Source organism: Castor canadensis, chromosome 3 (genome assembly GCF_047511655.1).
Source record: "Castor canadensis chromosome 3, mCasCan1.hap1v2, whole genome shotgun sequence".
Classification (NCBI taxonomy): Eukaryota; Metazoa; Chordata; class Mammalia; order Rodentia; family Castoridae; genus Castor; species Castor canadensis.
The window spans coordinates 197,647,148-197,673,011 of NC_133388.1; the positions used below are offsets into that span (position 1 = coordinate 197,647,148).

Genomic DNA, 25,864 nt, shown 5'->3' on the forward strand with positions numbered 1-25,864 from the left:
GTGGGTAAGAAGACGGGTGGAGGGGGTGGTGCTCAGGCTATCCCTTCCTGCTGCCACCCATACTTCCAGACTCAAGCCAGGAGTAGATCACAGGCCAAGGGAGGATGCTACATCTTTTCCAGAAGACAGAAATCAATTCCATGCAGAGGTTCCCGGCTTTTCATTTAGAGCTATAAAACTCCGTGCTTCCCTTTCACCTTCTCTCTTGGTGTAAAGCACCAGAGAGTTGTGGGCTCTGGCCCAGGAGCCCCAAGGGGCTGAAGTCTGGCAGCGAGCTAAGGCTTTTTAATGAGACCAATCCGTATCTGCTTGCAGCAGACAGAGCCTGCTGAACTCTGCTGTTTTCCAGGTACTAGAAACTGCAGCTGGCTTGGACTGTGCTTCATGGCACGACCTCCACCATCGCCTCATGCTGCAGCCTGGGCCAGCCGGCGAGCCCACTGCCCTGTTGTCTATGGCCACCTGGTAGTCTACGTACATCAGAACACTTCCTGCATTTCTAGACGGCTCTAGCCTTTTAATCCCCTCTGTGCACAGGGGGTTAGGGAGCAGGTGGCCATCCTAAATCATCTCTGGATGTCCTCCACTCTGGCTCCTCCCCTTTACTGTGACTCCTCCCCTCCCACCAGTGTTCAGAAAAGCACCCTTTGCTCTTCTGACTTCCTGACTGTAAGAAGTGCTGAGGTCTATGGCAAAGGCGTGGCCATCAGTGAGACCTGGATTAAAATTCTGACCCTGCCACTAGCTAGACCCTCTGGCCTCCATTCTCACAGCCACATTATGGTGTACCACGAGCCACTGTACAGCACTGCCCAGGATGAGAATGGGATGCCAGGAAGAGAGTCCCTGGCAGGGTGGTCCACTCCCGCAGCCCTTGGAGCTGACACTCTGCCCCATACCTTGTCCCAGGGGAAGCTCTGAGAAGGCCTCCGCAGGGTCCCTGTCTAATTCAGAGGCAGACCTGTGCCCTCCTCAAGGGGCTTGAGGCAAAACAGGCCAGAGGTGGAGGGACAGACTTGACGCATAACTGAGAACAGCAGCGCTCATAGGGAGAGGCCTCCTGTGGCTGGAAGGTAATGAGGTAAGTTGGGACATGGCTCCCACCTTGGGAAGCCTTTGAGTAGGACACGAGCACCTCAAAACCAGCTTATTTTTCTCCACTCACACAGTGCCTTGTACAGTGCTTAGTATGGAGGACTCTAAAATCACCATCACCTCCACCATCACCATTAAAACATCACCACCATCACCACTGCCGCCACCACCACCATCACCTCTGCACCTCTATCACAACCACCACCACCACCTTTAATCACTATCATCACCATAACCACCACCATCAGTACCTCACCACCACCACCACAACCATGATCACCATCACCACCACCACCTTCACTATAACCACTACATCCACTACTCCCACTGTCACCATTGTAATCATCACCACCAAGACCAGTAACCACCACCGTCAACAGGACAGTGCTATCACTTTCACCACCGTCAGCACCGCCACAGCAGAAGTCACCGTGCTCAGTGCTTTCCACTCAGCCCTCTGAGGCACTGTTGGTATTACATTTCACAGCAGAGGAAAATGAGATGCAGGGGATTAAGCAATGTGCTCAAAGTCCCACAGCTAGTCACCAGCAGAGCTGAGTGAGAACCCAGTTCTGTGGTCCAGGGTCACAGACACAGAGCAACAGTCGTGCCTACTCAGCACACTTTTTGAAGAAGGGGCTTCTCCTGGTGAAGGGGAGCAGGATGCTCTGGGCCACAGGTACCGGAAGGGAATAGATTCATTTGCATTCAATTTGCATACAGCTGCTGAAAATGAGCACAACTCCCCGCCATTTCAAAAGTGCATTGTTTCTGCCTTGAAAGGGACCTGCCCACGCACATGGCGCATCCCTCAGCTACCCTCACCCAGATGCCTTGACTGGGCGGTGTCCCTACATCACCTCTCTGCAGGAGGCAGTCTCTCTCCTAGCTCAGGCCCCACTTCAGGGGTGACCTTGGACAGGGAACCTCCTGCCTCTCAGCCACAGCCTCCGAGCTTGGAGCAGCTCTTAGCTGGAGTATACAAGGTGGGCAGATCTCTTCACAAGCCTGGGACCTCCTGGACAGCTGGCCCTCGATAGCCTGAACACCTGGGCTGGGCAGGAGGCCAGGTGCTGCCTCTTGAAGTTATGGGGCAGCTGTCTTATGCAATCTGGGGAGCCTCTGGGAGTCCTCTCCCCATCTCTAGGTCATCATCCACTGCAGGACCCCCAACCCATCCCTCCTATCTACCTGCCCCTGGTCCCCTGCTCAGGATGCTGGGCAGTGGTGTCCCCCCCCTCCCCCAATCAGATGCAGGACTCAGAAGGTCAGGCTAGGAAGCAGCTAAGGCTGCCTCCCCTGTGTGACTTCCTGGGTCCCCTCTGAAGATTTGAACCCCAGAGGAGGCCTGTCTGACCAGCTCCCAGGATGGCTCAGAGGCTGGAGAACTGACCTTGGAGCATGCTGCCCTTCCTTTGCCTACCACACCCTGCCCACCCCTTTCAGCCACCTCCTGAAAAAACCCTCCGTGCCCTCTCAGTTGGTCCTACCTCTGTGCTCCCCTTGGGGGAGAACAGACACACCCATGCACATGACACCACGTTCACACACGCGAAGTGCACATGTAAACATGTGTGCAACATGCCCATGCACAAACATTAAGTGCACACAGATGCATATATGTTCCCCATGCCGAGTGCATTCACGCCTACCCTCCAGGAGGTGGTGGCCACTCATGAACTACTGACTGGATCAGACAGACTTTCCCTGTGGCCTCAGGCTTCCCTGAGTCACCCTCCCTGCTGCCCACTCTGGCTGGGCACACCCAGCTTTGGAGAGGGAGAGGTGATAATCTTCAGCCATCAGCTCCTGCCTCCCCTCCCCAAGGAGGCCTTTCCAAATTGGTCCGGGCCATATTGACTTATCCATCATCACTCTCTGACTCACAGTGCTGGCCTTCCGTCAGCCACTCTGTATGGCAGCATCTAGTGAGCCTCAGGACACCCGACCTCAGTTTCTACAGCAAGACATCACGACCAGCTCCTCCCATAACCCGGCCACTAGTGCTCATGGGAATGACTGTTTGCTTGAGTGGCTGCCACAGAGGAAGAGCACAGGCAGTACCCGCTTCTGAGCAGAAGTTCCTTCAGGGGTCAAGACAGTTAGTAGACCTCTGCTGTGCAGGGATAAGACGTGAATGGTTTTCCATACCTGTCCTCATCCAGCCCTGGGTCCCAGCCTCCTGCAAAAGTTCCCAGCTTTATGCTGCTCCCCTCTGAGACCTGGGTCCACTCAGCTCAGAGCCGGAAGAGCCTGATGCAGCACAGCAAGAAGAGTACCAGGTGTTACACCCAGCAGCAGCCTCAGTATGCCTGGCACCAAGTCGGCTCAGGATCCCCAAGGGGCAGCAGTAACACCCACATCACTCCAATCCTGTGGTGCAGCCCCACTCAGGCTGGACCATCATCCAGCCACAGGAAGGCTAAGCTTTGCACAGCAGGCCTCGAACCCAGGTCTGCCGAGTCTAAAGGGTGCCTGAGAGGCCAAGAACACTGGCGGTGAGGTGGGAAGGACAGAGATTAGGTGCAGAGCTTTGTCACACACGATCTGAAGTGGGGACCCTGGGGCGAGAAAGCGGTGCACCACGCACAGTCTTCTCCCTGCACTCTGCTGGAAGCTTGGTATTTATTGAACACAGGCTGATTGATTTAAATCTTTGCCTGGGGTTATTTTTCTGCTCGGCATTCTTCCAGAAGAGGACAGGTCAGGTGGGCACCACTAGGGACCTCTGCAGACAGGAAAGGGCACAGTTCCCAGGCTCCAGACGAGGAGGGCTGTGTTCAGTCAGGGCCACCTCCCTGTCCCCATATCCTCACAAGCTGTCTTTTACAGTGCCTACAAACACAATCCCCATTTACATTTCTCAGCAGTCTAGGGAGAGAATCTGTAACAATCTGATCACCAAAATGAGATTCTCCAGTGTTCTCTGCGCCCAGGAACAACACACTCAACTCAGGCCTCAGCAAAATCCAATTGCTGTTTATTTAGCCTGCACGGCCTCCAAATTAAAAGGCAGTCTCTTTGGCCCCCAACACATGCTCACATCCCCCAAAGCAGATCCTGCTCCTCTCCCAGCTCTGCACCTGGCTCCCAGCTTTTCTCCATGGTTCCTGCCTGGGATACTGCCATTCCAGGCTCTCAGGATTAAAATATGGACCTGCTTGGAAGAGTTGGTCCCATACCTTCCTCTGGGGGCACTGCAGGGTGAGTCACAGCAAACTCTGCAGGTTGTTTTAGAACCTGGCTGGGCACCCTCTCTGCTGAGGTCCTCACTCTACAACATCTCCATTCGGGCTTGACTTCCACACACAGGCTCCTTCTTCCCGTGTCTTTGCCCCACAAATGCAACTCAGGATTGTCCCTTCCCCCAGGAAACCTCCCTTGGTTCCCTAGAGCCCACGGAGAGTTCCGTCCTCAGGCCTCTTGAACCCAAGGGCTCAGCACCTGGCTTGCATGTAACAAAAGAAGGTGGAATTTCAGCCTGGTCCACATACTTAATTTTACAGAGAAGACAATGGACAAAGGCAAGTCATGCCCACAGGACAATTAGATCAAAGCTGAGCAGGAGAGAAAGTGAGAAAGGGAGGGAAAGAGGTTAATGCCTCTGATCATTTTCCAAGGCTGGGCACTCACTGCTCTCAAGTCACCAAGGACAAGTGACAATTCCCACCTCACAGACACATATAAGGAGCCTAGCGCAGGGCAGGCAGAGTAAAGGGTCCACAAATTCATTAACTATCTTCATTCTTGGCCATCCTGGAAATGAGCCCACAGCAGGAAGTGGGAGGGGTCGTCATGACTCCTCTTAGAGCACCATGATCTCCAAAGGGGCAGCTCACAGGGCCTCCAATGGTTTCAACTCTGCCCCTGCTCAGCACCCAGCACTCTATGTATTCAGCAGCTTCTCCTCTCACCCTTCAGACCTGCCCCAGAGAGATCTGCCCCAAGACCCTGGCTGAAGTGTCCCGATCATGCTTCTGCTGGATCATGCTTCTGCTCCAGGCTGGTGCACACCCAGGGAGTCTTGGCCAGCTGTGCAGGGCATCTCCTCCTGGCTGCTCCAACCCCCCCTCCCCGCTGTACTAGGGCCAGCAGCCCTCACCAGTCAGCCCATTCACAGGAACACCGCAGTGACCTTGCCAGTGCTCAGGACTGCAGGGCAGGGTCTCAGCCCTCCTGCTGATGGTCATCATGTCCAGGTTTATACTCTCTCAGTATCAGGGGTCATGTTCTCCACCTTACTCTTCTGTTCTAGAGTTCTGCGCTTCTTCAGGCCTGCACTCGCCAATACGTTTTATAATCAGCTTGCCAAACTCCTTGAAAAACACTGCTGGAATTCTGAATGCACTGTGTTAAACCTACAAACGGATCTGAGGATTCGTGTCAGCTTTACAATGTTGACTCTATGTATGACATACGTATAGTATGGTAAGAACATTTTTAAAATGTTCTTACTAAAGTTTACAATTTTCTCCATAAAGATTTCTCGTTATTCTATTCTACATTATTTTTGCTATGATAAATACGGCTTATTGATTATAAACAGAATACATTTGATTATCACCTTTTCATATTAGAACAAGCCACCTTAACAAACTTGCTTATGAATTCTACTACTTTGCCCAGGAATTCTGTGAATAAAGACGTTCTGTCTTTTGCTTTCCAGTTTCCATGTTTTGCCATTTTGTTCCTCACTGAGCTAGCTTGGACCCTCAGTTGTTCCTTTTTCAAAGGGCTGCTTCAAATATTTCACCATCACCATTCACAGTGGGATTTTGGTAGACAATCCTGATCAGTTAAGGAAATACTTGTACTTTTCCTGAATTATCCTTGCTAATGTGGTGAGTTATATTTATAAGCTTTTGTATTGATTAAATGAAATAACCAGTGTTAAGTCACCTTGGTGTAAATGCACTCCTAAGTACAAATCTCCTTACATATTCTGCATTTGAGTCTTTTGTCAGATGTGTGGTCTGCAAGCATTTTCATCCTATTAACAATGACTCATTTGCAAAGCAGAAGTTTTCAGTTTGAAGAAGGAACCCATGAGTTGTCTTCATATATATATACTTTACCATATATAGTTATTAGTGAGAAGCTAAAATCAATACTTAACAGTCTTGCAAATAATACAAGGAGCTCAGAGTCCTTTAACGATTCTTCCTATCAATATCCTGCCATCATCCATTATTGTTCTGTCCTTCCTAAAAATTGAGTCCCACAATTTAGACTAGAGTTCTAGTCATTGCAGACTTCTTGAAGTTCAACAGGCATCTGGATTTACTCACAAATCCCCCATTCTCTCTTCTGGCACCACAGGAGACCTGCGCTGGGGCCCAGACTTCAGAAGGTCCTTAGCAATATCCTTTCGATGTGAGTCCTCCCTTCTCACTTCCGTGGATGTCTGCTTGCATGTGTTCTTGAAGGCAGGTTTGTGTGTTTGAAGGCAGGTGCAGAATTAAGTCACTGGTGACCCCCATCAATGCTGTTGTGGGATTGCCGTTTCCTGGCCTGCACTGCTGCTGGTGCAAAGTGAGCCATCAGCAAAATGGCCCTCCTCTCCTTTGCCTCCTCCCAACACTTGGCCTGACTTGTGCTCTGTGAGTCTGTGCAGTCCTGGCTTGCCCGCTGCACACCTGCCTTCCTCCACCCATCGGGCGTGCACTGGGGTCATGATTTTCAACCCACACCGCTTCACCACTACAGTTTTTCTTGTCTCTGCACTATTTCCCTTTCCTTAGACATCTTCCCAGGAGCCACTTCTCACTTCCTTATGTTCCAATGCTGCTCAACCCACCTGGTCAGGTTTGAATGCAAAGGCCCAGGTGTTAAAGTCTTGGTTCCCAGGATGGGGACATTGAGAGGCTGTGAAACCTTTAGGAAGTAGGAACGAGTGGGAGGCCCTTAGGACACCAGTGGTGTGCCCTCCAAGAGGATTGTGAGACCCCAGTCTCTTCCTCTTCCTTCTGCTTCTGCATGTGTTCCTGCCATGACGTGTGGCCTCAACACAGGCCTGACATCACGGGCGGCTCGATCATGGACTGCAGCCTCCAAGGCCTTTTCTCTTTTAGTCAGTTGCTTCAGGCATTTTGTTACAGTAATGGAAAGTTGGCTAAACACCCACCAACCAAGTTCTTCCTCTCTAAAAGCCACACTGCATCTTCCTCAGATATTCCTGATCACTTCTGAGTATCTTTACTGCTCACTTTTGTGATTTCATCTCTTTACTTTTAAAAAGAGTTCATGGAATTACACCATTTCCAATTAATTCCAAGGGCTAATAAAGTCCTTTGGGACTTAAGTAACTGCAGGGTTTTTTGTTTATTTGTTTGCTACTGTTAGTTCCTTCTGATTCTCACTCAATGGTGTTGCTCCTTACAGGCAGTGATTTCTGGTGGGGTTCACTACGTTCTCTCTGCGGTGTCCCACAGGGTCCCCTGCAGACCTGCAGCATTTCCTGTCAGGACGCCTCCTTTCCTTTGCTTCCCACCTAGCCCTTGCAGAGAGGGGGGAAGAAGTAAGGGACAAGACTTGGCTGCCATGGTCAGCAAAACACTTGAAGGCATTTTTTTTTTCTTCTTCATGCTCAACCATTCAGATATAACACGACATCCAAGAGTGCAGATCTGCCAATCGCCTTTCCTGCAGACCTTACTGGTCTGGCTCATTTGGAGTCAGATGAACAAAGTACATTTACAATATCCCCACTAACTCAGCAGGGCAGCATGAAGTGGGGGGAAAGGGCGCAAACTTGGAACCCAGGGGCCTATAGCTTTCCCCCGACCCTGGGGCTCTGTCTTACTGTCAAATGGGACAGTGGTGAGCTGAGCTCTGACAAAGAGCTGCAGAAGGTCCCGTGGTCAGGTGCTGCACAGAATGCCACACAGGCACCTCCTGCCATGGTCACCGATGCATCTAGAGGCCCCAGATCAGGACCCTCTCCATCTTTGCCCTGCTGGACCCTTCTGGGGACCTGATGCTGCCAGCCACTCCCTGCTCCTGAATCCCTCCTCAGCTCCTACAGGAAGTCTCAGACCACCCCTTCTCCCCTCAGGCCACTCCACATCTCTCCTTTGCTGACTCTGTGCTCCCACATGGGAGGTCCTAGTAGTTCTGCCCATGTCCTCTGTCCAGTCCCTGAAAGAGTCCATTAGGAAGCACCGTGCTGCTGCAGACCCTCTTATCTAGGGGTGGATGCTTACCTGGGCAGCTATGCCAGCTCTTTCTGGCTGCCCCCATGGCATGAGCTCACAGAGGACACTTCAAGAGCTCAGATTCTGATGGCTTTTGTTAGTCCAGACACACCCTCCTTCACCACAAGTCTTAGGCCAGCACTGCCCTCTCCCAGGAGAGAGAAGCATCCAGCCCCAGGTCTGAGGGCACCACTCCTGTGCCCACCAATGTCACCCATGCTGGAGGCAATGCTGTCACATTTTCCCTGGTGGTGCCCACCACTGTCCAACTTTGCTCCTGCCCAGCCTCTCTGGATCTGTTGGCAGGAGCCCTGGCCTAGAGGACAAAGGGCACAGAGGGCTGAGGGCACAGACCTGAACCCCCCATTGTCCTCTACACTCAGAACTTTGCTCCCCAGCACAGAGCAGACATGCAGTGGAGCCGTTCTCCCCGGCTTCACCCTTGCTGTTGTCTGCCCAGGGTACTTCTGGCTCCTCTTTCCCTACCTGAGTGCAGGCTTCGCTGACTTCTGCCAGACTGCGGTTAGGCCCTCTGCTGAGACCTCACTTCTTGAGGGAGTTGTCCCAAACCCTTCCCTGTCCCCCACGTGGGTCCCAGCTCTGCCAACTCCTGGCCATTGGGTACCTTCCCCAGCATCAGTCTCCTTCCCTATTTGTAACAAAATCCACAACCAGTGCTAAAATTATAAAAGTATTTCCCACTTCTACTGCAACTAAGCATGGGTATCTGGCTAGCTTCCAGCCAATTGGATCAAGATGCACTCTTTCAAGGGAGTGGGAATGCCCTTCCTCTTCTTTCCCCACCTCCTGCTACCTGGAATGTGGGTGCAATGGTGAGTCCTGAAGCCATCTTGGACCATGAGACCCAAAGTGGAGGAAGGAGCTAAAGGCACCTGAAGCTCAGACTCTACAGAGCCACCCTGTCAGCTCTTACTGTCAACCTCTCGGTTTCCTTCACATGACAGCTGGAACTCAGCCTGCCTTCTCTGAGACAAACTAGTCTAGGTTTTCTTTCAAATGCAGTGAAGCTGAATTTTAACGGATACGCAGAATAACTTTTGCCAAGTGTTTGCTTGGTATGCATTCTTTGCAACACACACAGTGAGCTCTGGGAGAAGGCTTGTCGTCTGCCTTGGTCACTTCTTAGCACCTACTACAGGACCCAGCCCAAAGGGTGCTCCCAAAGACACCATAGGATCAGCCAGGGTCAGGGTTCAGTGTGCGACCAGGGTTGGCGTTCAGTATGGGGCCAGGGTTGGGGCTTCATGACAAGGATCAAGGCTCAGTGTGTGACCAGGATTGGGGCTCAACCTGGACTACAGTAGGGCTAGGTCCAGAGTAAGCTCACAACACAAGGAAGTGTTCACTGCCACAGAGAGGCAAATGACAATGCTGGTATTTTTAGTGGACAAGAACCTGTAATGAAGATTCACCAAGGCTTCTTGGAGGTGGTGGTACTGGTCTGGACTTGACTTTTGCAGAAAGGTTGGCCTTTCTGTGAGGGAAGCAGGGACCATGGCATCTGCACCAAGATGACGAGGCCGGAGTGGCAGGCCCTGATGCAGAAGGCAGCTGCATGCCTGGCTATAAAGTTTGGTTTCTTTCATAATCAAAATCACTGGCACTGCCTGTACCATGTGCAATGCAAAACAAGGGAAGTCCCTCCCACTTGTCTAGGGGACTCTGTGGTCTTAGTCGTTGGACTGGGACTTCCCTAGCCGCTACAGGGACCAACATGCCATCCCACTCAAGGCAGTATTTCAGCCTCCTGCTTTCTTCTACAGGGGTCAGGTTAGAGGTTTAAGGAAAGTCAAGGCCTCTGGTGGCCAGGCCTGTCTCCCAAAGGCCACCCACCTGTGTGGCTGTAGGCTGCGTGTTGCCTGACAAGGGCAGATGTACAATGGCAGAAGCTCACAGAGGCAATGCATGGGAAGGATACAAAACCAGGGAAGCACTCAGGACTCCCTACTGAGGGGTCACAAGCAGAGGCGAGACCCACCAGAGCAGAGTTCCAGCTCATTTACTGTCAAGCAGCAGCAGCAGCTCTGCTGCCTTTCCTGCTATTTTGTGCTAATGTAAGAAAAATAGTGTTTGCAAGAAAAATCAACAGGTATAAAATGGCATTCCACCTGCGTACAATGATGAGTAACATATGTACATACACACGTACACTTATAATAGATGTAAAACTGGAGAGAAATTGTTCCAGGCCTACAGACATGGCTCCCTTAGGCCAGATTCAAAAACACAGGAGCCCAGACCCTCAGGGTTCAGTGGGATAGAGGCTTTCAGGAGGGCTACACTACACCCTTCTAGATGGCTGAGCCATCATTTCCAGTATCCAAGGTCAAAGGGGCCTCTGAGTACCTCTTCTCCCTCCCACCACCCACAGGGAAAGCTCCTGAAGCGAACTCCAGGGTCACTGGCTCCAGCAGCTAAAGGGAGACATGGCGGTGAGAGACGAGCTTGCTATGACTGTCCCTCTGCCTTCTTTGATCCCTGAGTAGATCATGGCTCTGGAAACTGGTGCTGTGAAGCAGGTCACCACACCCCACAGAAAGGCCAGCAAGGAAGAGCACCAGGGGGAGGCATTGCATGCCCTCTCAACCTTCCAGCTCCCTGGAGGCCATCCCTATAACTCCTCTTCCACCTTCAGGATCATCCCTGAGAAGACCTCCAGGCCTCCAGGGTGGGTGTCCCGGGAGTCTCTGGTGGGCCCCTGGGCTGCTCCATCAGCAGGAGCACCACCTGGGGCTGAGGATGAGGCTTCATGCGCTGGGTGCACTGCCACCAGCTGCTGGGGGGTCCTGTTGAGGGCCTCCAGGCCATTGGCCAGCCATCGGCTCTGCTCAGCCAGCTGCTGCAGTAGCAGGTTCTGCTGGGCCATCAGTGCACTCTGCTGCTGTGACCAGGAGGCTAGCAAGGCACCCTGCCGCCCATGTGAGTCCAGCAGACGCTGCTCAAATGCAGACACCTCGGGTGCTGCCACTGGGGTCCTCCCAGAGGGTGGGGGCACTACAGATGCTGGCCCAGAGGACCCACAGGTCCCCATGAATGCAGCTGCAGAGGGCGCCAAGGCTGGAGAGGCAGGTGGGGAGGGTGAGGCAGGTGCATGGAAGACTCCACGGAAGTCCAGGGGGTCAGGTTCAGGCGGGCTGGGTCCGTCCAGAGTCCTTGGTGGTAGCCACTGGCAGCTGGAGGCTTCATCCTCCTCATCAGCTAAGAGAAGGGCACAGGGGATATCAGACTGGACTGGCCATGACCAGGCAATCCAAGTGGGGACAGGGATGGGAGGGAACAGTTGCCTGCCTGCATGAAGACCTCAGCACTGCATAGTCCCCTCTGCAGTGGGAGTGACATCCATTTAGAAGATGAGGAAGCTAAGATACCACAAGGCGAAGCGATTTCTCTAGCGATGCCAGGACTAGACCACAGCCCATCCAACTCTAACAATGCCATCTTGGATTCTCCCAGTCACCATCTAGTGCCTGCCCGTTCACCCACTCAACAGTCCATTTATCTACCTATCATTCTGTGTGTCCATCCATCTACCCACTCCACTCCTCAGTGTGTCATTCACTCATCAATCACCCAGCTTGCCTCCATGCACCCATCTTCCTTCCTTCCACTCATCCACCCATTCGTCCCTCTATTTATCCACACCTGAGTCCATCCATCCTACCTACATCTGTACTTCTGCCCTTCCTTCTATCCGTTCATGCATGCATTCATCCACCTGTCCATCCAAGCACCCACTGTCTGTCCATGCATTCCAAGTGACATGCCAGGAGGAAGAGGGGTAGGGCTTCCTTAGGGCAGCAGGAAGAGCCCAACTCACGGGATCCTGTGGACCTGGGCTCCCAAACAGCACTGCTTGGCCTCCACAGCTCTGTGGTCCTAGGAAAAGCCCTTCTCTCCGTCCACCTCCAGTTCTTAATTTACAAACAAAAGGCCTGGCTTTTAGGACCCCTAAAAAAGCCTAAGTGTGGGACCTCTCTGGATATGGAGGATAGGTCAGCAAATGTCCCTTCCTGATGCGCCTATGGAAGGCCACAGCCTGGTGGGGATAGGAGGACACTGTGGTGGTGACTTTGGGCAGGGTACTTCCTGGGCTGACGACAGCACCACCCAGCAAGCTTGGCCCACAGCCCACTGGAAATGCAGCAGGGAGACTCCATGGGCACAGAGAACTGGCCTGGTTAAGTTGTCTCCTCTCTTCCTCCTCCTCCTCTCTGTTGGGCATCTGCTGATTCTTTCTGACCACATGACCCTTGATGCTCATGGGAGGACAACCCCTGCCGACTTGTGTGGGCCTGAGCTGCTGACATGTTGCCTCTCTTGATAGTGGCAGCATCCATCTTCCACTCCAGGGAGGCCTTGGCCAGCCTTGGAAAGAGGCCTGGGTGGGGGCCTGGCTGCCATCCTCATGCCAGAAGTAGCCCTATGTGGGCATCTGGGTCCCAGCCCCCAGAATGCGTCTGCCCATCCGGCAGTCAAGACCTCGGACAAGCTGCCCTGGCCTGGCATTTGCCAGCTGTCATAACAGGCTGTCCTTTGCCACACTGGCCTGGATTCTGACCATCAGTGGCAGAAAACATGGATGGAAAGCCATGACCCAGCCTCCTTTGTCATACCCTCACACAGGTTCTGGCTGAGTGCTAGCCTGGAACAGCCTGGTAGGTGTCCTCTCCTCACCTCATCTCCACCCTTCTTAGGCTAGTCCTTTTCCCCTGCTTCCCAAGGCAACCTAGGGCCTTCTCAAAGCACAATCTGAGTTTCCAAGGCCCCTGGAGAGCAAGGACCTGGTGACCACTCCTCCCTCCCTCCTCTGGCACAGCACCAACACAATGGTCCACACCAGAGCTTTCTGGTGGCTTCTCCTCTGGCCCAGCTGCCTGGCCTGACAGAGCATGCACTCTCTCGGGGAAGACCTCCTTGCCCTGGCCACTTCTGAACTCCCGCTGTGCCCCCACCACTCTCATCTCACCAGACTGAATGTCAACCTTTCCTGGACTCTGGAACATAAGACTGACTGGTCAAGACCACTGCAGAGCAAAGGGCCACAGTTAGTGAGATGGTGAGGGGATGACAGCTTGCTGGGCCTTCCTTCCCACTGGACCAAGACCCCAAGCCAGCACTGCCCTAGTCAAGCCCCTCATGGTGGACACCGGCCAACAGGTGGCCGGACAGGTAACCCTCAGCCTATTCTGAATCCTGTTCATGCATGACATCCTCCTCAAAAGCCATCCCTGCTCCAAGCACAATGTTCCTTCCCAGTCCCCAGCCTGGGGTGGACGCAGAGCTGCACCCTAGGCCCCAGAGGCAGCAGGCAGACTGGAAGAGCCTGACAATCCCTCAAGGAATGGGGCAGAGACTGGCAGAGCTACCTCAGGGTGGCGCAGTCAGCACAGAGCACAGTGAACTAATCTTGGGAAGCACAGCCACATCGAATCGCCTATAGGGAGACTGGTCCCCACACTGCTGGCCAACCTCCACTGTGGCAGTCAAATGGCTGCCTTGCAGGCCCAGCAGGTGAGGAACCTGAGGGAGAAGGTGGCAGAGTCCAGATGAGAACACACAGTGTCAACCTCAGTGCTTAAGCCGGTGGCCTGGCTCAGAGAAGACCCTCTGGGAATGTCCCTTCCAAGTGTCAGCAGGCCTGGTCTCCCTGGCAGATGGGTTGAGAGACAAAGGGACAGAAGACAGGCTAGCTGGGCTTGTCACACTCCATGATCTTGCTTCTTGCTGGTTGCATGTACATGCAAGGGGCAGCCTCAATACTGCTTCAATGCTATCTACAAATCTAGCCAGCAGAAAGCAATTACAGGGCACAGACTAGCCATTCTGATCCTAAGGACACCACCAAAGCCAGCTCTAGTGTGGATATTCCTATGGAGTCCCTGAGATCCTTCTAGACAGGTGGAGGAATGGGTCTTTGGGTATCAATGAAGGATCTCCCTGGTATGGGATATGGGCAGCCACAACAGCAGGACAGAGGACCTAAGGTGGTCTCTGGGGAAGAGGAGTTCTTGGCAACACCCCTGGGCATAGTGGGACATCCCACTCAAAAAGGGTGGAAGTCGCAGTGGGGAAGCCAGAGCTGAAGTGGAACCCTGCTGTCACAACTCTGCCTTCTGATGGTCCTCCACTCCAGTGTGGCCCCCCACCCCCGTGAAGGGGCAGAGCCCCATCTGCACACATCCTGCAGTGCTGTTCCAAGGGCGGGCCTGTGAACATGGAGCTGAGTGTTAGCATGGGCACACTCTGAGATGTCAACAGAGGCCAGTCCTGCACGAGCACGAGGACCCAAATTCTTTCAGGAAGGGGGAACTGTTAGAAGGCATGCCTCCAGAATCGCACTTGGAGAGGACTTTGGAGGCAGGAACACTACACCCAAATCGTCTCCCTGCAGGGCTCCCCTGAGCATGTCCTCAGCTGACCTGTGCCTCCAAGTTGTAGGCAGACTCAGAGGTGACTTTCCTAATCCAGGGCACTGCTCCAGGCTCAAGACCACGTCCAGCCCAGCAGCATCTGCTATGAGGTAGCAAGGTCCTCACGGGGACCTCTGCTCTGATCAGGGCAATGTGGCCTCAGCTCTGCAGCCATGAGCCTTGCCTTCTGGAAGTTTCCAAGACTCACACAAACCCATTAACCCTAGTCACCAGCTTTGCCCCACCCCACCCCAGCCAGCCAAGGCTAGTGTGGCCACAGGCCTCATGGACATACCCCAGTGGCCCAACTGGAAGCTCGTGCATGGCCAGGGAGGAAGGACCGGGTTCCTCATAGGCGCACCCATGGGGAAGACGAGGGAGTGGTAGACTGTAGCCACCCGGCGGAGTGCAGCTATTAGTGCCCTCTCACACTGAGGACAGCCAGAGGAGGTGTGAAGGTCCTGTGGGGAAGGGGTACCAACCAGGTCTACCCCTGCCACTGTGGCCCCGCAAACCCTGTGGCAGTGACCCTGCCCTGTTCCTGTCACGAAGAAAGGGGGATGTAGATAACTGAGAGCATGTGCCACACAGGAAGGCCAAAGAGGAGGCCACCCCCCTAGCTAGGTCCTTTCACTGTCTTGTGACCCACACAGCCTAGACTGGGGCCTGGACACTACCCTTGGACTTGGACAAAGCCTGGTCCTGGTCTACTCCACGCCCTAATCCTGGGGGCATTTGGCCCAACTCTCACATATTCCCTGGAGGTGTGCAATACCCGTGCCCAAGGGCCACACTCAACAGAAAGCTGGTGCTCTAGGGCTCTGCACATAGACTGGGGGCCAAGTGCAGACAATCTTCCCTGGGGACATCAGCCAGCCAGATACCCAGCATTGTGGTGAGTAGCCCCCTCCTCAGCCCTGGGGCAGTCCCAGGTGTGCTCAGAGATGTAGGGTCCCCTGAAGCTGTGTGGGTACATGAGCAGGCAACACTAACAGCTCATCAGCTTGGCCAGTTTCCTGACCTTGGGAAGAATCCAGGCCTGCAAGTTCAGCCCTGCAGAGCCACAGCCCTGGGCGCTCCCAATCTCTTGACATAGGGATTACACAGAGGGTGCTGCCTGGAAGTCCCCCCTATCCTGGGCCAGGCCTCCAGAGCCACAGAGGACTGCTTGGCCCCCGCCCTCCCAGACACATGCAGAAAGCAGGAGGTACCTGAGGAAAAGTGGGCCTGTTCAGCAGCCTCACAGCACAGAAGCCTCATGGAGAATTTATGGGTAAGCCAGCTCCTTAGTCGTGATATCCTCACCCCACTGAAGGGCTCTGAAGCCAACATCCATGAGGGCGCATTTGCCCCTCCTCCCATTCTCACTCAGTCATTCCACAACATCAAAGACTACCAGCAGTGTGCAGGCCACTCCCATGTGGAACTTAGTGGCACCAGGGGCCAGCTAGTTGGGTTCCCCTGAAGGAGGTGAGCCCAGGTCTGTGAGAGGCCAGGGTATGGGGCTGATTTGCCAGAAGTCGGGGCTGGGCCTTATACCAGTGCAGAGAACTGCTGCCTCTCTCAGCTGGGGTCCTCATCTCTCTACAATGACAATGACAAAGAAAGCAAGGAGAGGACTGCCCACAGTGGCCGTAGCAGCTCCACCAACCTCCAGCCCCTCCTTGGTCCCCATACTGTGCCCACCCTCCCTAAGGTATCCAAACCAGGTTTGTCCTACCCATAGAACCCCTGCAGGACCCTGGAGAAGGCTGTGATCAGAGCTGCCCAGGCTTGTGGCAGGACTTGCAAGTCTTCCTCCCACCTGCCCGGCTCATGGTGAAGCCCAAGGGGAGGACTATCACTGGAAACCTACTGCCTGGGCCCACTGCTTGACCCACCGCCCACGCCCACAGCCCACACCCACACCCACAGCCCAAGCCCCACAGCCTAGGCCAGTCCTGGACCCACATATCTCCCAACCAGCCTAGGCTTACTCTGTGCCCATGTGTACTTGAGGTAGCCACCATGGTGAGAAGGGACAGCTGCACACACCAGGGCCTTCCAGTTCCACCAGGGCCACCTACAGGGGTGTCCGAAGCTGGCCCATTTGTCCTTTTGTTATGGGCATACTTTGGCCCAGCCCTGCTCTAATTCCAGGTGAACCCTAATCCTAGGTATACACTCAGCCTTGTTCTCATCCCTTCATGATCTTTAGGAGAGAGCTGGTCCTGTTCCTCAGGCTTCAATCCCACCATCCTTCCAGCAGCTTCCAGGGATAGAAAAGTCCAGGGGGCATGGCTTCAAGGTGGGTGGTGAGGACAAGAGGAGAGGAGTGGTGCAGGAGGTGGCAGTTGTCTGAGCAGTATCACATGTGGGTCAGAAGTACTGTGGGTGCCGAAGAGGTCTAGCCAAGAACACAGTCCTCCAGCAACGTGGTCTCAGAGGACAGTGCATTTTGGGAAGTCAAGAGCCTCAAGAATGAGTCCTGGAAGGGTCTGCAGAGGAGTGTGTGGTCACCCCTGCTCCCACTCCCAGGCCAGACAGGGAGGCAGGGGGAAGCGCTGACCTGGGCTCCTTCCTGATTCTGCCCAAATTCTACAGCAGTAATGACCAACCCATAAGCCATCTCTGCACTGAGGCATGACAAGGGCTGGCCTGTGAAGCTGGTTCCACCTGCTCTGTGGTCTTGCTCCCCACAGCAGCTACACCCTGGACACCACCTGTTTCAGGGCTGTGCCCAGTCTGAAGTATGAGGGAGGGAGGGAAACCTCACTTGAACATCACACATTCAAACCCCATAGCCACCCTGGCCCTGCTGCCCTGCATGAAGAATTGGGCCTTCACTCTGCTGGTTTCAAGAACCTGGTGGCTTAATGTTAGTCATGCCCTGAGCTCTGCACCATAAGCATACTTACAAGGGCACCAAATATAAGACAGCCACACCTTGGCCATGGCAGAATGGGTCTCCCCAGCCATTATTCATCAGACATGAAATGACAGAAGCCAAGATGGGTGCCCTGGAGAGGGTCCCTGGACCTCAGAGGGCTCTGTGCCTTTCTGCATTGCACCCAGCAGTGTGGGTCAGGCTAATAGGCCCTGCCAGCCACACTCTCATCAACATGGTCCTCATCTCTCTGATGACATGGACATGGCACCCCAGTGTCCAGTCCAGATACCCAGGGTGAGGACAGTCATCCTAGTACCCTGCTGTGCGTATGGCCCAGGTTGGCAGTTGCAGTGGCAGCCCTGAGCCCTCAGTAGGTCTAATCTCACTGTCCACTGTCTCTCTCTCTGGCTGCCAGTATGTGAGCTGCTCTGCTCCACCATGCCCTCCCAACCATGATAGTCATTCACTCTTTCTCCCTCCCCTTCTGTCTCTCTGTCTCTGTCTCTCTCTCTGGCTGCCAGTATGTGAGCTGCTCTGCTCCACCATGCCCTCCCCACCCTGACAAACTGAAACCATGAGCCAAAATAATCCTTCCTCACTTTGGTTGTCTGTGTCAGGTATTTGGTCACAGTGACAAAAAGTCTGACTAATATACTCTGTTTCCTCATGTAGAAGCAAAGGGTCCAAGAAAGTAACAGTCATCTTTGTGGGTCTCCTGCTCTTCCCTAAGACTCACTTGGGGGTCATGCACTGGAAGAAGCCAGCACAGGAGGCTCAAGCCTGGTCTGGCCGGCCAGGTTGGGCTGTGGGGAGGGACCCACTTACTTGGCAGGGGCTCTGCAGCCTGGCCTTCGCCTTGAGAGGCTGGAGCTGAGAAGGTCTTAGCCACTGCACGCTCGATGGGTGTGAAGACAAGGCTAGAGGTCGGGCTCTCGGCCAGCTTCTTGCGCACAGCCCCTCGCAGATCCCACCACTTGTGCTTGAGGTCACTCAAGTCTCGGCGGCAGTAGCCCAGTGCATTCACGGCCTGCAGGATCCTGCTCCACACACGGTGCTTCCGTGCTGGTGTGCCTTGCAACGCCCCGAACAACAATGGGTAGTGGCGCGTCACCCTCTGCACTAGCACCTCCGTCTCCTGGGGGCTGAAGTTGGGCTTGCGTGTCTTGGTACGAGAATGCACTCCTGGCAGCAGAGATGCCTCAACCAGTTCAGGACTAGAGCTCTGCTGATATGTGACCTTCCTGCTGCTGGACCCTAGAAAACACCAGAGATGGAGCAATGGGCAAGGCTGTGGGGAGCACGCCCACAGGGACCCTCCCCCGCAATGTCAGCCCACCATGCTGGGGCCCAGGGCCTTTCTTAAAAGTTTATCTTGCTCTCCAGGTACCTCCCTGTCCACCTCTGTGGCAGATCAGCCCTGGCTTCTCCTTCTTCCCACAGCCTTTCTCCTCCCTGAGTTACGGCGTGGACACTCTCCCCATTGGGAGGTGGCCCCTTCCATCAGTTCATCATGAGAACTGGGCAGTATCTAGGGTGGACAAGCCATTGTGCATGTACTGCGTGTCCCACCTGACAACCAGCCCAAAGTGGCAATAGCTACAGTTGCCACCTTGAAAATGAACAGCAAGCAAGGAGCAGAACAATGAGACAGAGTATGTCTCGGGGAGAAGAGGCCATGCAGATGGTGCCATCCAGGGTCATGGAGCAGGCCAGCCTTATGCCCAGAGAGCACTTTCTCAGGCTGCTCAGGCTCCCGGCCCAGGCTCCACCCATCTGGGGAACAGCAGAGCTGGGGGTACTGGCCGCCCCGCCCAAGCTCAGGGTCCTCCGCTCTAAGCTAGAGATTAAGAGGTCAGCCCCACACAGGTCCAAATGAGGCACCAGCCAGCCAGAGATGGGAAGCTGGTGCGTGAGTGGAGGCCCTGGCCCTAGTAGGCAGCCAAGGAGACCAGGGTTCCAGCCAGAGAGCCATGGGGTCTTGCCAGCCAGCTCAGGCTTGTACTGCAGATACGGAGCAGGCTGAGCTGAGTGGGGCTGGCACCCTGTGGGGCAGTAGGGATGGCCCCAAGTCAGTAAGCCCTTCAAAGGCCCACCTGCACACCACAGCCCATGGCAAGTGGGGAACGGCACAAATGGCCTCTGTGCATCCCCGCTGGGTAGAGGACACCAGTATCACTGGAGCTGCCTGCTGGAGTGAGCGAGAAGGCCGAGCTTGTGGTGTCACAGGCAATGGTTAGAACACTCAGGGACCCTGCTTCATTCTCTAAGTGCCCTGGGCCTCACTGGCTAGGTCCTCATTTTCCAAGTACAGGTCACAGCTCCTGAGGCCAGAGCTTTTAGACCTTGTAGTGAAGTGAGAGGCCACAGAGAGGCAACAGCAGGCCAGGACCACCCATTTTCCCCAAACTTGGCAGTAAGTCAGGCTGCAGGCTGGAGAACTGGCAGGCCTAAGCAGGGGTCACCTGGCTGCTCTAGCCTGTATCCCATCTTCCAGGGAAAGACCATCTCTTGCAGTAGGCAAGGACACTATGATGTGCGCCTCCAATCTTCCTTGATCCATACTACCACCAGCCAGGGCCTGGCCCTGCACCCCTGATGGAAAAGAGTGAGCTTCTCTGTGACCCTGTGCCACCCATGCCCAGGGCCCCACTGGTTCTTCCTATCACTGGGTCCCACACTGAAGAATGGACTGACCCAGACCTCTGCTATCTCACCCCCTCCTCAAGAGTAAAGCAAGCCAAGGGGACAAGGCCTTTGAGGTGGTCCAGGAGTCCTAGTGGGCAAGCTGGCCCAGTTTTTCTAAGGGGAGTTTTCAGGACACTGCCCTAGCCAGGCTGCAGGCCCTCGTCCCCTGTCCCCACCCCCCTGGGCACACTTGTTTGTCAGAAGCAAGAGAGGCTCAAGGGCTAGAGCCACGGTGGCAGAGCCTGACTCCAAGGAGCCCAGGCTCCATGGACTCCACACCCCCAGCACTGGCTGCAGCCAACACTGCTCCCCCACTCAGGGCAGCTGGTCCTCTTTCTTTCTGGGGTCCCTGGCAGGTGTAAGGTCCAGCATGGGCTGTGCAGAGACCATAAAAGAGGAGAAGGTAAAGAAGGTGCTCAGCCCCACACCACCCTGGGGCTCAATTATCTCAGGGTGGCTCCTCCCAGGCAGCTCTCATGGCGGAGCAAATACGCACCAATGTTATTCCCTTGTTCTGGCACCATGGAGGTCAAGTCCTTGATGACCTGGTTCACATCCAGCAAGCTACTCTGTGGAAACAGGATGGAGCCAAGTCAGGAGCAGAGGCTGCAGGTGCAGACACTGGTGTCAAGAGAGTGCAGAGTGAATCGAGAGCCAAATGGCCTCTAGAAGCCAGCTATTCTGCCCCTTCCTGTTAGAGGAGCAAGCTTGGCCAAGGCAGCCCCCACCAGAGGCAGGGAAGGGTCTGAGGGTTCAGTTCCCCACTCCTAGGTCAAGCCCCAGACACTCCAACACTCCAGGGGCCAGGAGCTCTTCATATATATGCGGAGGACCAGGGCCTAATTTGGGTACTGGTGGTCTGGGGCAGGTCAGAGCATCCTAACACTGAGGTAGGGACTGACAGGGAGCCAGAGACTACCCAGAAGACAGCACTCTGTCCACAGTGCCTGCAGGGTTACCACCATTCCTGTAGACACCCCATCCACACTTGCCTGGGGCTTCCTGACAGGCACTACTTTCCCCTCCCTGTACTGGCAGAGAACACAGGCCAGCATGCAGATGCTGCCAGCAAATCCAGAAGGACTGGGATGTATGGGGAGATGAGTGGGTAGACGGGTGATAAGTGGGCAGGTAGGTGTATGGATAGACAGGAAATGGGTGGGTGGGTGAGGGAGGTAGATGGTGAGTGGGGAATGAGTGGGTAAAGTGAATAGGGTTGAGTGGACAGGTGGGAAGGGGATGAGCGGGTGGGTGGGTAGGTGGTAGCACCTGCTATCCAAGCAGTGAGTAGGCCCATGAAGGCAGAGAACAACATAAGGAGCAAAACCCTGGGCCACACGGACTCCAGTCCCTCCATGCCAACTTGTCACACTGGCCTCTCACCAACTCCATACAGTCCAACTTTATCCTAACTCTTTTGCTTAGCAAAGTGGCCAAACTGATCTTGAGGGAAGTGGACATACTACTTGAGAACCACACACTGGGCTATGCGGAGGGCCAGGGTCACACTGCCACCTTCACATCTGATGAAAGTCCCAGCGTCCCCTGAACAGGGGAGGATTCAGGACTCTGGAGGTCCTGAGACCTACCTGGATTCTCAGGAAGGAGTAGGCCCAGCACCTGTCTGCCTCCTGGACACCCCACCTCTAGTGACTGCCACTCACAGAATTTGGCTCCTCTGCCAGACCCCTGTGAGGTGTTGGGCAAGAGAGTCCCCTGGAGCCAGACCTGCTCACTCACCCCGCACCAGTCATGCTGAGCCCTGCACATCACTTGGCTGTGGCTGGGTTCAAGCCCAGGCCAGAGAAGCTCCTCATGACTGCCGAGGTGGGTAAGGAGGGGTGCCATGGCCCCTGCCCCAGGACGCCCACCCACTCGCAGCACACCACAGAGTGGGATTGATTTCCACAAGGGTCATTTCACCCCACTGCAAGATAGTACAGGGAAATTCATTTTCTTTTTAGGAGTGTTCTGGGAAATGAAGCAATTAGCATGATCTTAAACCGACATGTACTATCAATTGCAATTCAATTACTGGGCTTAAATATGGTGCAGGGGAGGGTGGCTCTGGGCGAATCGGCCGTGGTGGGGAAGGTGACGAGGAGTGTGGGGCCTGGGGTCTCAGCTCAGCTCCAGTCTGTGGCAGCACAGCGGGGCAGCAGCAGACGGGAGGATGGCTATTCAAAGGCCTGGCTAATTTCTAGGCTCCTGGTCACTTTACCTGTGCTGGGAATGGGTCCCAAGCTTAGGATCCACCCTAATGTGGGCATGCCAAGGTCATCTGAGGGCTCCTGGCTCAGTCAGGCCTCAGACATACTGATCCCATATCCACAGACTTCCTGGTTACTGACCCAACCCAGTCAGTGACCAGGTGTTGACCCCACCACTCACCAGCCATGGGCCTGGCCACTGACCAGTCCAAGCCCAGGGAGCTCTGAGCCTGGCTTTGGCTGCTCTTAGGTTCAGGGACTGAGAGGACCTTTCTAAGGCTGCACAGGCAGCAGCTCACTACCCCCCAGCATGTCAGTTCCCTTGCTACCATCACACCCTCCAGGTGGGCAGACAGGGAGGCAGCTCCAGAGTAGGGCTTAAGCAAGGGCAGCTGGCACCAAAGCCCAAGTGTACATTAACTATGCCCCAGCTCACCTAGGGACTCACTCAGATAGACACAGGACCCCTAGACAACACTCAGGGTCTCCCTCAGCTAGGACGAGACAGGGTTTCCCCAAGTCAAGATCTCTGCTGCACTACAGGGCATGACAGCTTTTGCTCTAGACTTGGGGAAGCCGAAAGGTGGTGGATGCAGAGGGCAGACGGATGGCTTTCTCTCCCCGGCTGTGGCTGATGACAGCTGCCTGCTGACCATCATGGGCAGTGGGTGTCCCACTTGCTCCCTGCAACCTCATCCCAGTCAACACAGCTGTGGCATCTGTGGGGACTTCAGGCGATCAGTCCACAAGGAATAGAGGGGCTGGGCTGGTATGTCCTCTGAGCTGGGTCACTGCTAGGACTGTCTACTCATGCCGGACTCAGCAGCAAAGACGATAGGCAACAGTGATAGCCATCCCACGGGAAGGGCTCATGCACACAGAAGTGAATTTGTGCCAGGCTAGTGAGGGGACCCAGAGGCTCTCCGGGCCTCGGCGCTGAGATTATTATGGACAGTACCTTAGATGGGAGGAGACTAAGAGCACACAGCGAGAGCTCTGACTCCCAGCCACCAAAGCCAGACCCATGGAGACTTCCATTCCCTGGTCTTGGAATTTTTTTTGGAGGTAATGGGGGTTTGAACTCAGGGCCTTGCACGTTTTAGGTGCTCTACCACTTGAGTTATGACCCCAGCCCTTTTTGCTTTAATTATTTTTCAGTAAGGGTCTCACATTTTTCCCCAGGCCAGACTCAGACTGTGATCGTCCTACCTATGCCTCCCAGGTCTGGGATTATAGACAAGAGCCACTATGCCCAGCTTGTTTGTTGAAATGGGGGTCTAACTTTTTGTCTGAGCTGGCTTTGAACTGCAATCCTCCCGATCTCTGCCTCCTGAGCTGACTCAGAATTTAACACCAGTTTTGATGTGGAGACGTCTCTTTTCTTTCTTGGGCATCCCTCTCTTCACAATGCCCAGCTCTAAAAACTGACCCTGAAGCATCACTCAGCAGCATGTGGGTCACGTCCAGGTGCCAGAGCAATGCCAACCCCACATTAACTGGACCTCTCTGAGGGCTTTCCCACTCAGACTCAAGATCACCTGCAGGGCTCACTGATCAATGACTATAACCATCTTGGACAAAGGGGAGCCACGGCTAGAACAAAAGAACCTCCTGACCCTGTGTTCAAGGAAGTTGTGGGGAAGGGCTCACTATGGAGCCCTGGGCAGGGCTGGCCTGGCCACTCCAGTACCAAGGGCAGGGCTGTGGGCAGGGCATTGTGAGCTTGGGCAACGGCCCCTTCTCACGTTTGCCTGAGGCCAGAGTCCATTCCTGTCCCATGACATCACATGGCATCACAGGACCTCACAGCACTGATGAGAGTAGAGCAGTACAGCCACACCAGCCATGTCAGCTAGGCAGTGTAGCTGCTAGGAGTTCAGAGCTGGGCTCACCCTTGTCCTGAAGACAGCCCTCCTGGTTCTGAGTACCAAGGGAAAGACCAGTCATGCCAGCAGCCTCCATGTTCTCTGCAGGAGCCGGGAGGCTGAGGCATTTCATGCTTTTGCACCCTGTCTCCAACATCACTCATAGACTGGGGTTCCCCCGGGTTGTCTAATTCATCCTGGCACCCACGCCTGGTTACAGAATGGATGGAGGATAAAGACTGGGTGTGACCCTATAGCAGCAGCAGAACTGGGCAAGTGCCTCCAGACTGGGACCTGGTGCTGGGCTGGACAAGGACAGTGGGAGGCAGACCCTGACAGTACAGAGGGGGATCTGGAGCAAGCAGCTAGCATGGCCTGGTGTCTCTCCGGTCATCATGTGGGCACTGGGCACACCTCAGCTCTGATGGGGCCCAGCTCCCAGGCATACCTGGGAAAGGCACCAAAGAAAGATCCAGACCCTACCTAGAACCAGGCTGGCGGCCAATTCCAGACAGAGGTCTGACCTCAGTCCTGGGGTGAAAAAGAGGTCAAGACTAGGACTGGGAGGAGGAGACTTCAGTTCAGGCGCCCTCTGCCTGGATATCTGGATGGCCGGGTTAAGCACCCCAGTCATCGTGCTCAAGGGTGCAGGCACTGAAGCGGTGTGCCCTGGTGTAGGCATCAAGAGCAGGAGACTGAGAAACACCTTAACTTAGTAAGTGTTTAAATCATGCAATTATTTTTCTGATTGCTTCTAAAACTAGAACTCATTAAAAGCTCTCACAGAATTTCTTTCTCTTCTTTCTCTGGCACCGAGGAACCACCTCACACAGACACAGTAAAACCTCGGGGAGGGTGCGCATATGTGCAGCGTGTCCCCTCCACCTTAAGAATAAGAAGGAAAAACACTACCACTGCATTTTTCTGTTCTTATAATCAGGATCTTGGCAGCCACCTACCTACAAAGGCAACTGTTCCAGCTAGTGGAACAGCCAGCTCGTATTTATTTATGTATTTGTTTTTCTCCCTTTATTTATGGCTAGCATAGGCTGGCTCAATCTCACCCTGAATGGGGCTAGGAGCCAAGTGCAGGGAGGACGGCTGGGGCTCTGAGGGGCTTCCAGCCCTGCCCCCCACCCCCGCATCCCCTCACTGGGTCCTCGGCTCTCCCAAGCCCACCAGGTAGTCATAGCAACAGAGCAGCTGGTACACTCAGAGCCTGCACCTGGGTCAGGTGACACAACTGCTGGGGAGCTCCAGCAGGTGAGATGGGCTTGGCTGGCATGGGGAGCCCAGGGCACGCTGCTCCCCAGCAGTGGGCAGAGCAAAGATCTGGTTCCAGCTCAGATGGCTGGACAGTGCCCCTGGGCCTGGCAGGCACACCCATCTCATTCAGCCTCAGTTCAGGAACAAGTTGGCACCCGCCCCCTCCCTCACCCCCCCCCAGGAGCAGCACACCTCAATCAAGGCTAAGAGGCTGATCCTGGGCAGCTGGCTTCCTGGGCTGGCTCCGCTT

The 25,864-nt window shown here is 54.6% G+C and overlaps 1 protein-coding gene across 1 annotated transcript in view; it reads right to left on the reverse strand.

Annotated features, from left to right (window-relative positions):
- Nucleotides 1-10,399: 10,399 nt before the first annotated feature.
- Tsnare1 (t-SNARE domain containing 1) overlaps nucleotides 10,400-25,864 on the reverse strand; it is a 78,814-nt gene continuing 63,349 nt past the window's right edge. The window contains 3 exon segments of the mRNA XM_074069313.1: nucleotides 10,400-11,507; nucleotides 18,414-18,842; nucleotides 20,770-20,842. Of these exon segments, the coding sequence (XP_073925414.1) occupies nucleotides 10,921-11,507; nucleotides 18,414-18,842; nucleotides 20,770-20,842 (1,089 nt within the window). The 3' untranslated portion in view covers nucleotides 10,400-10,920.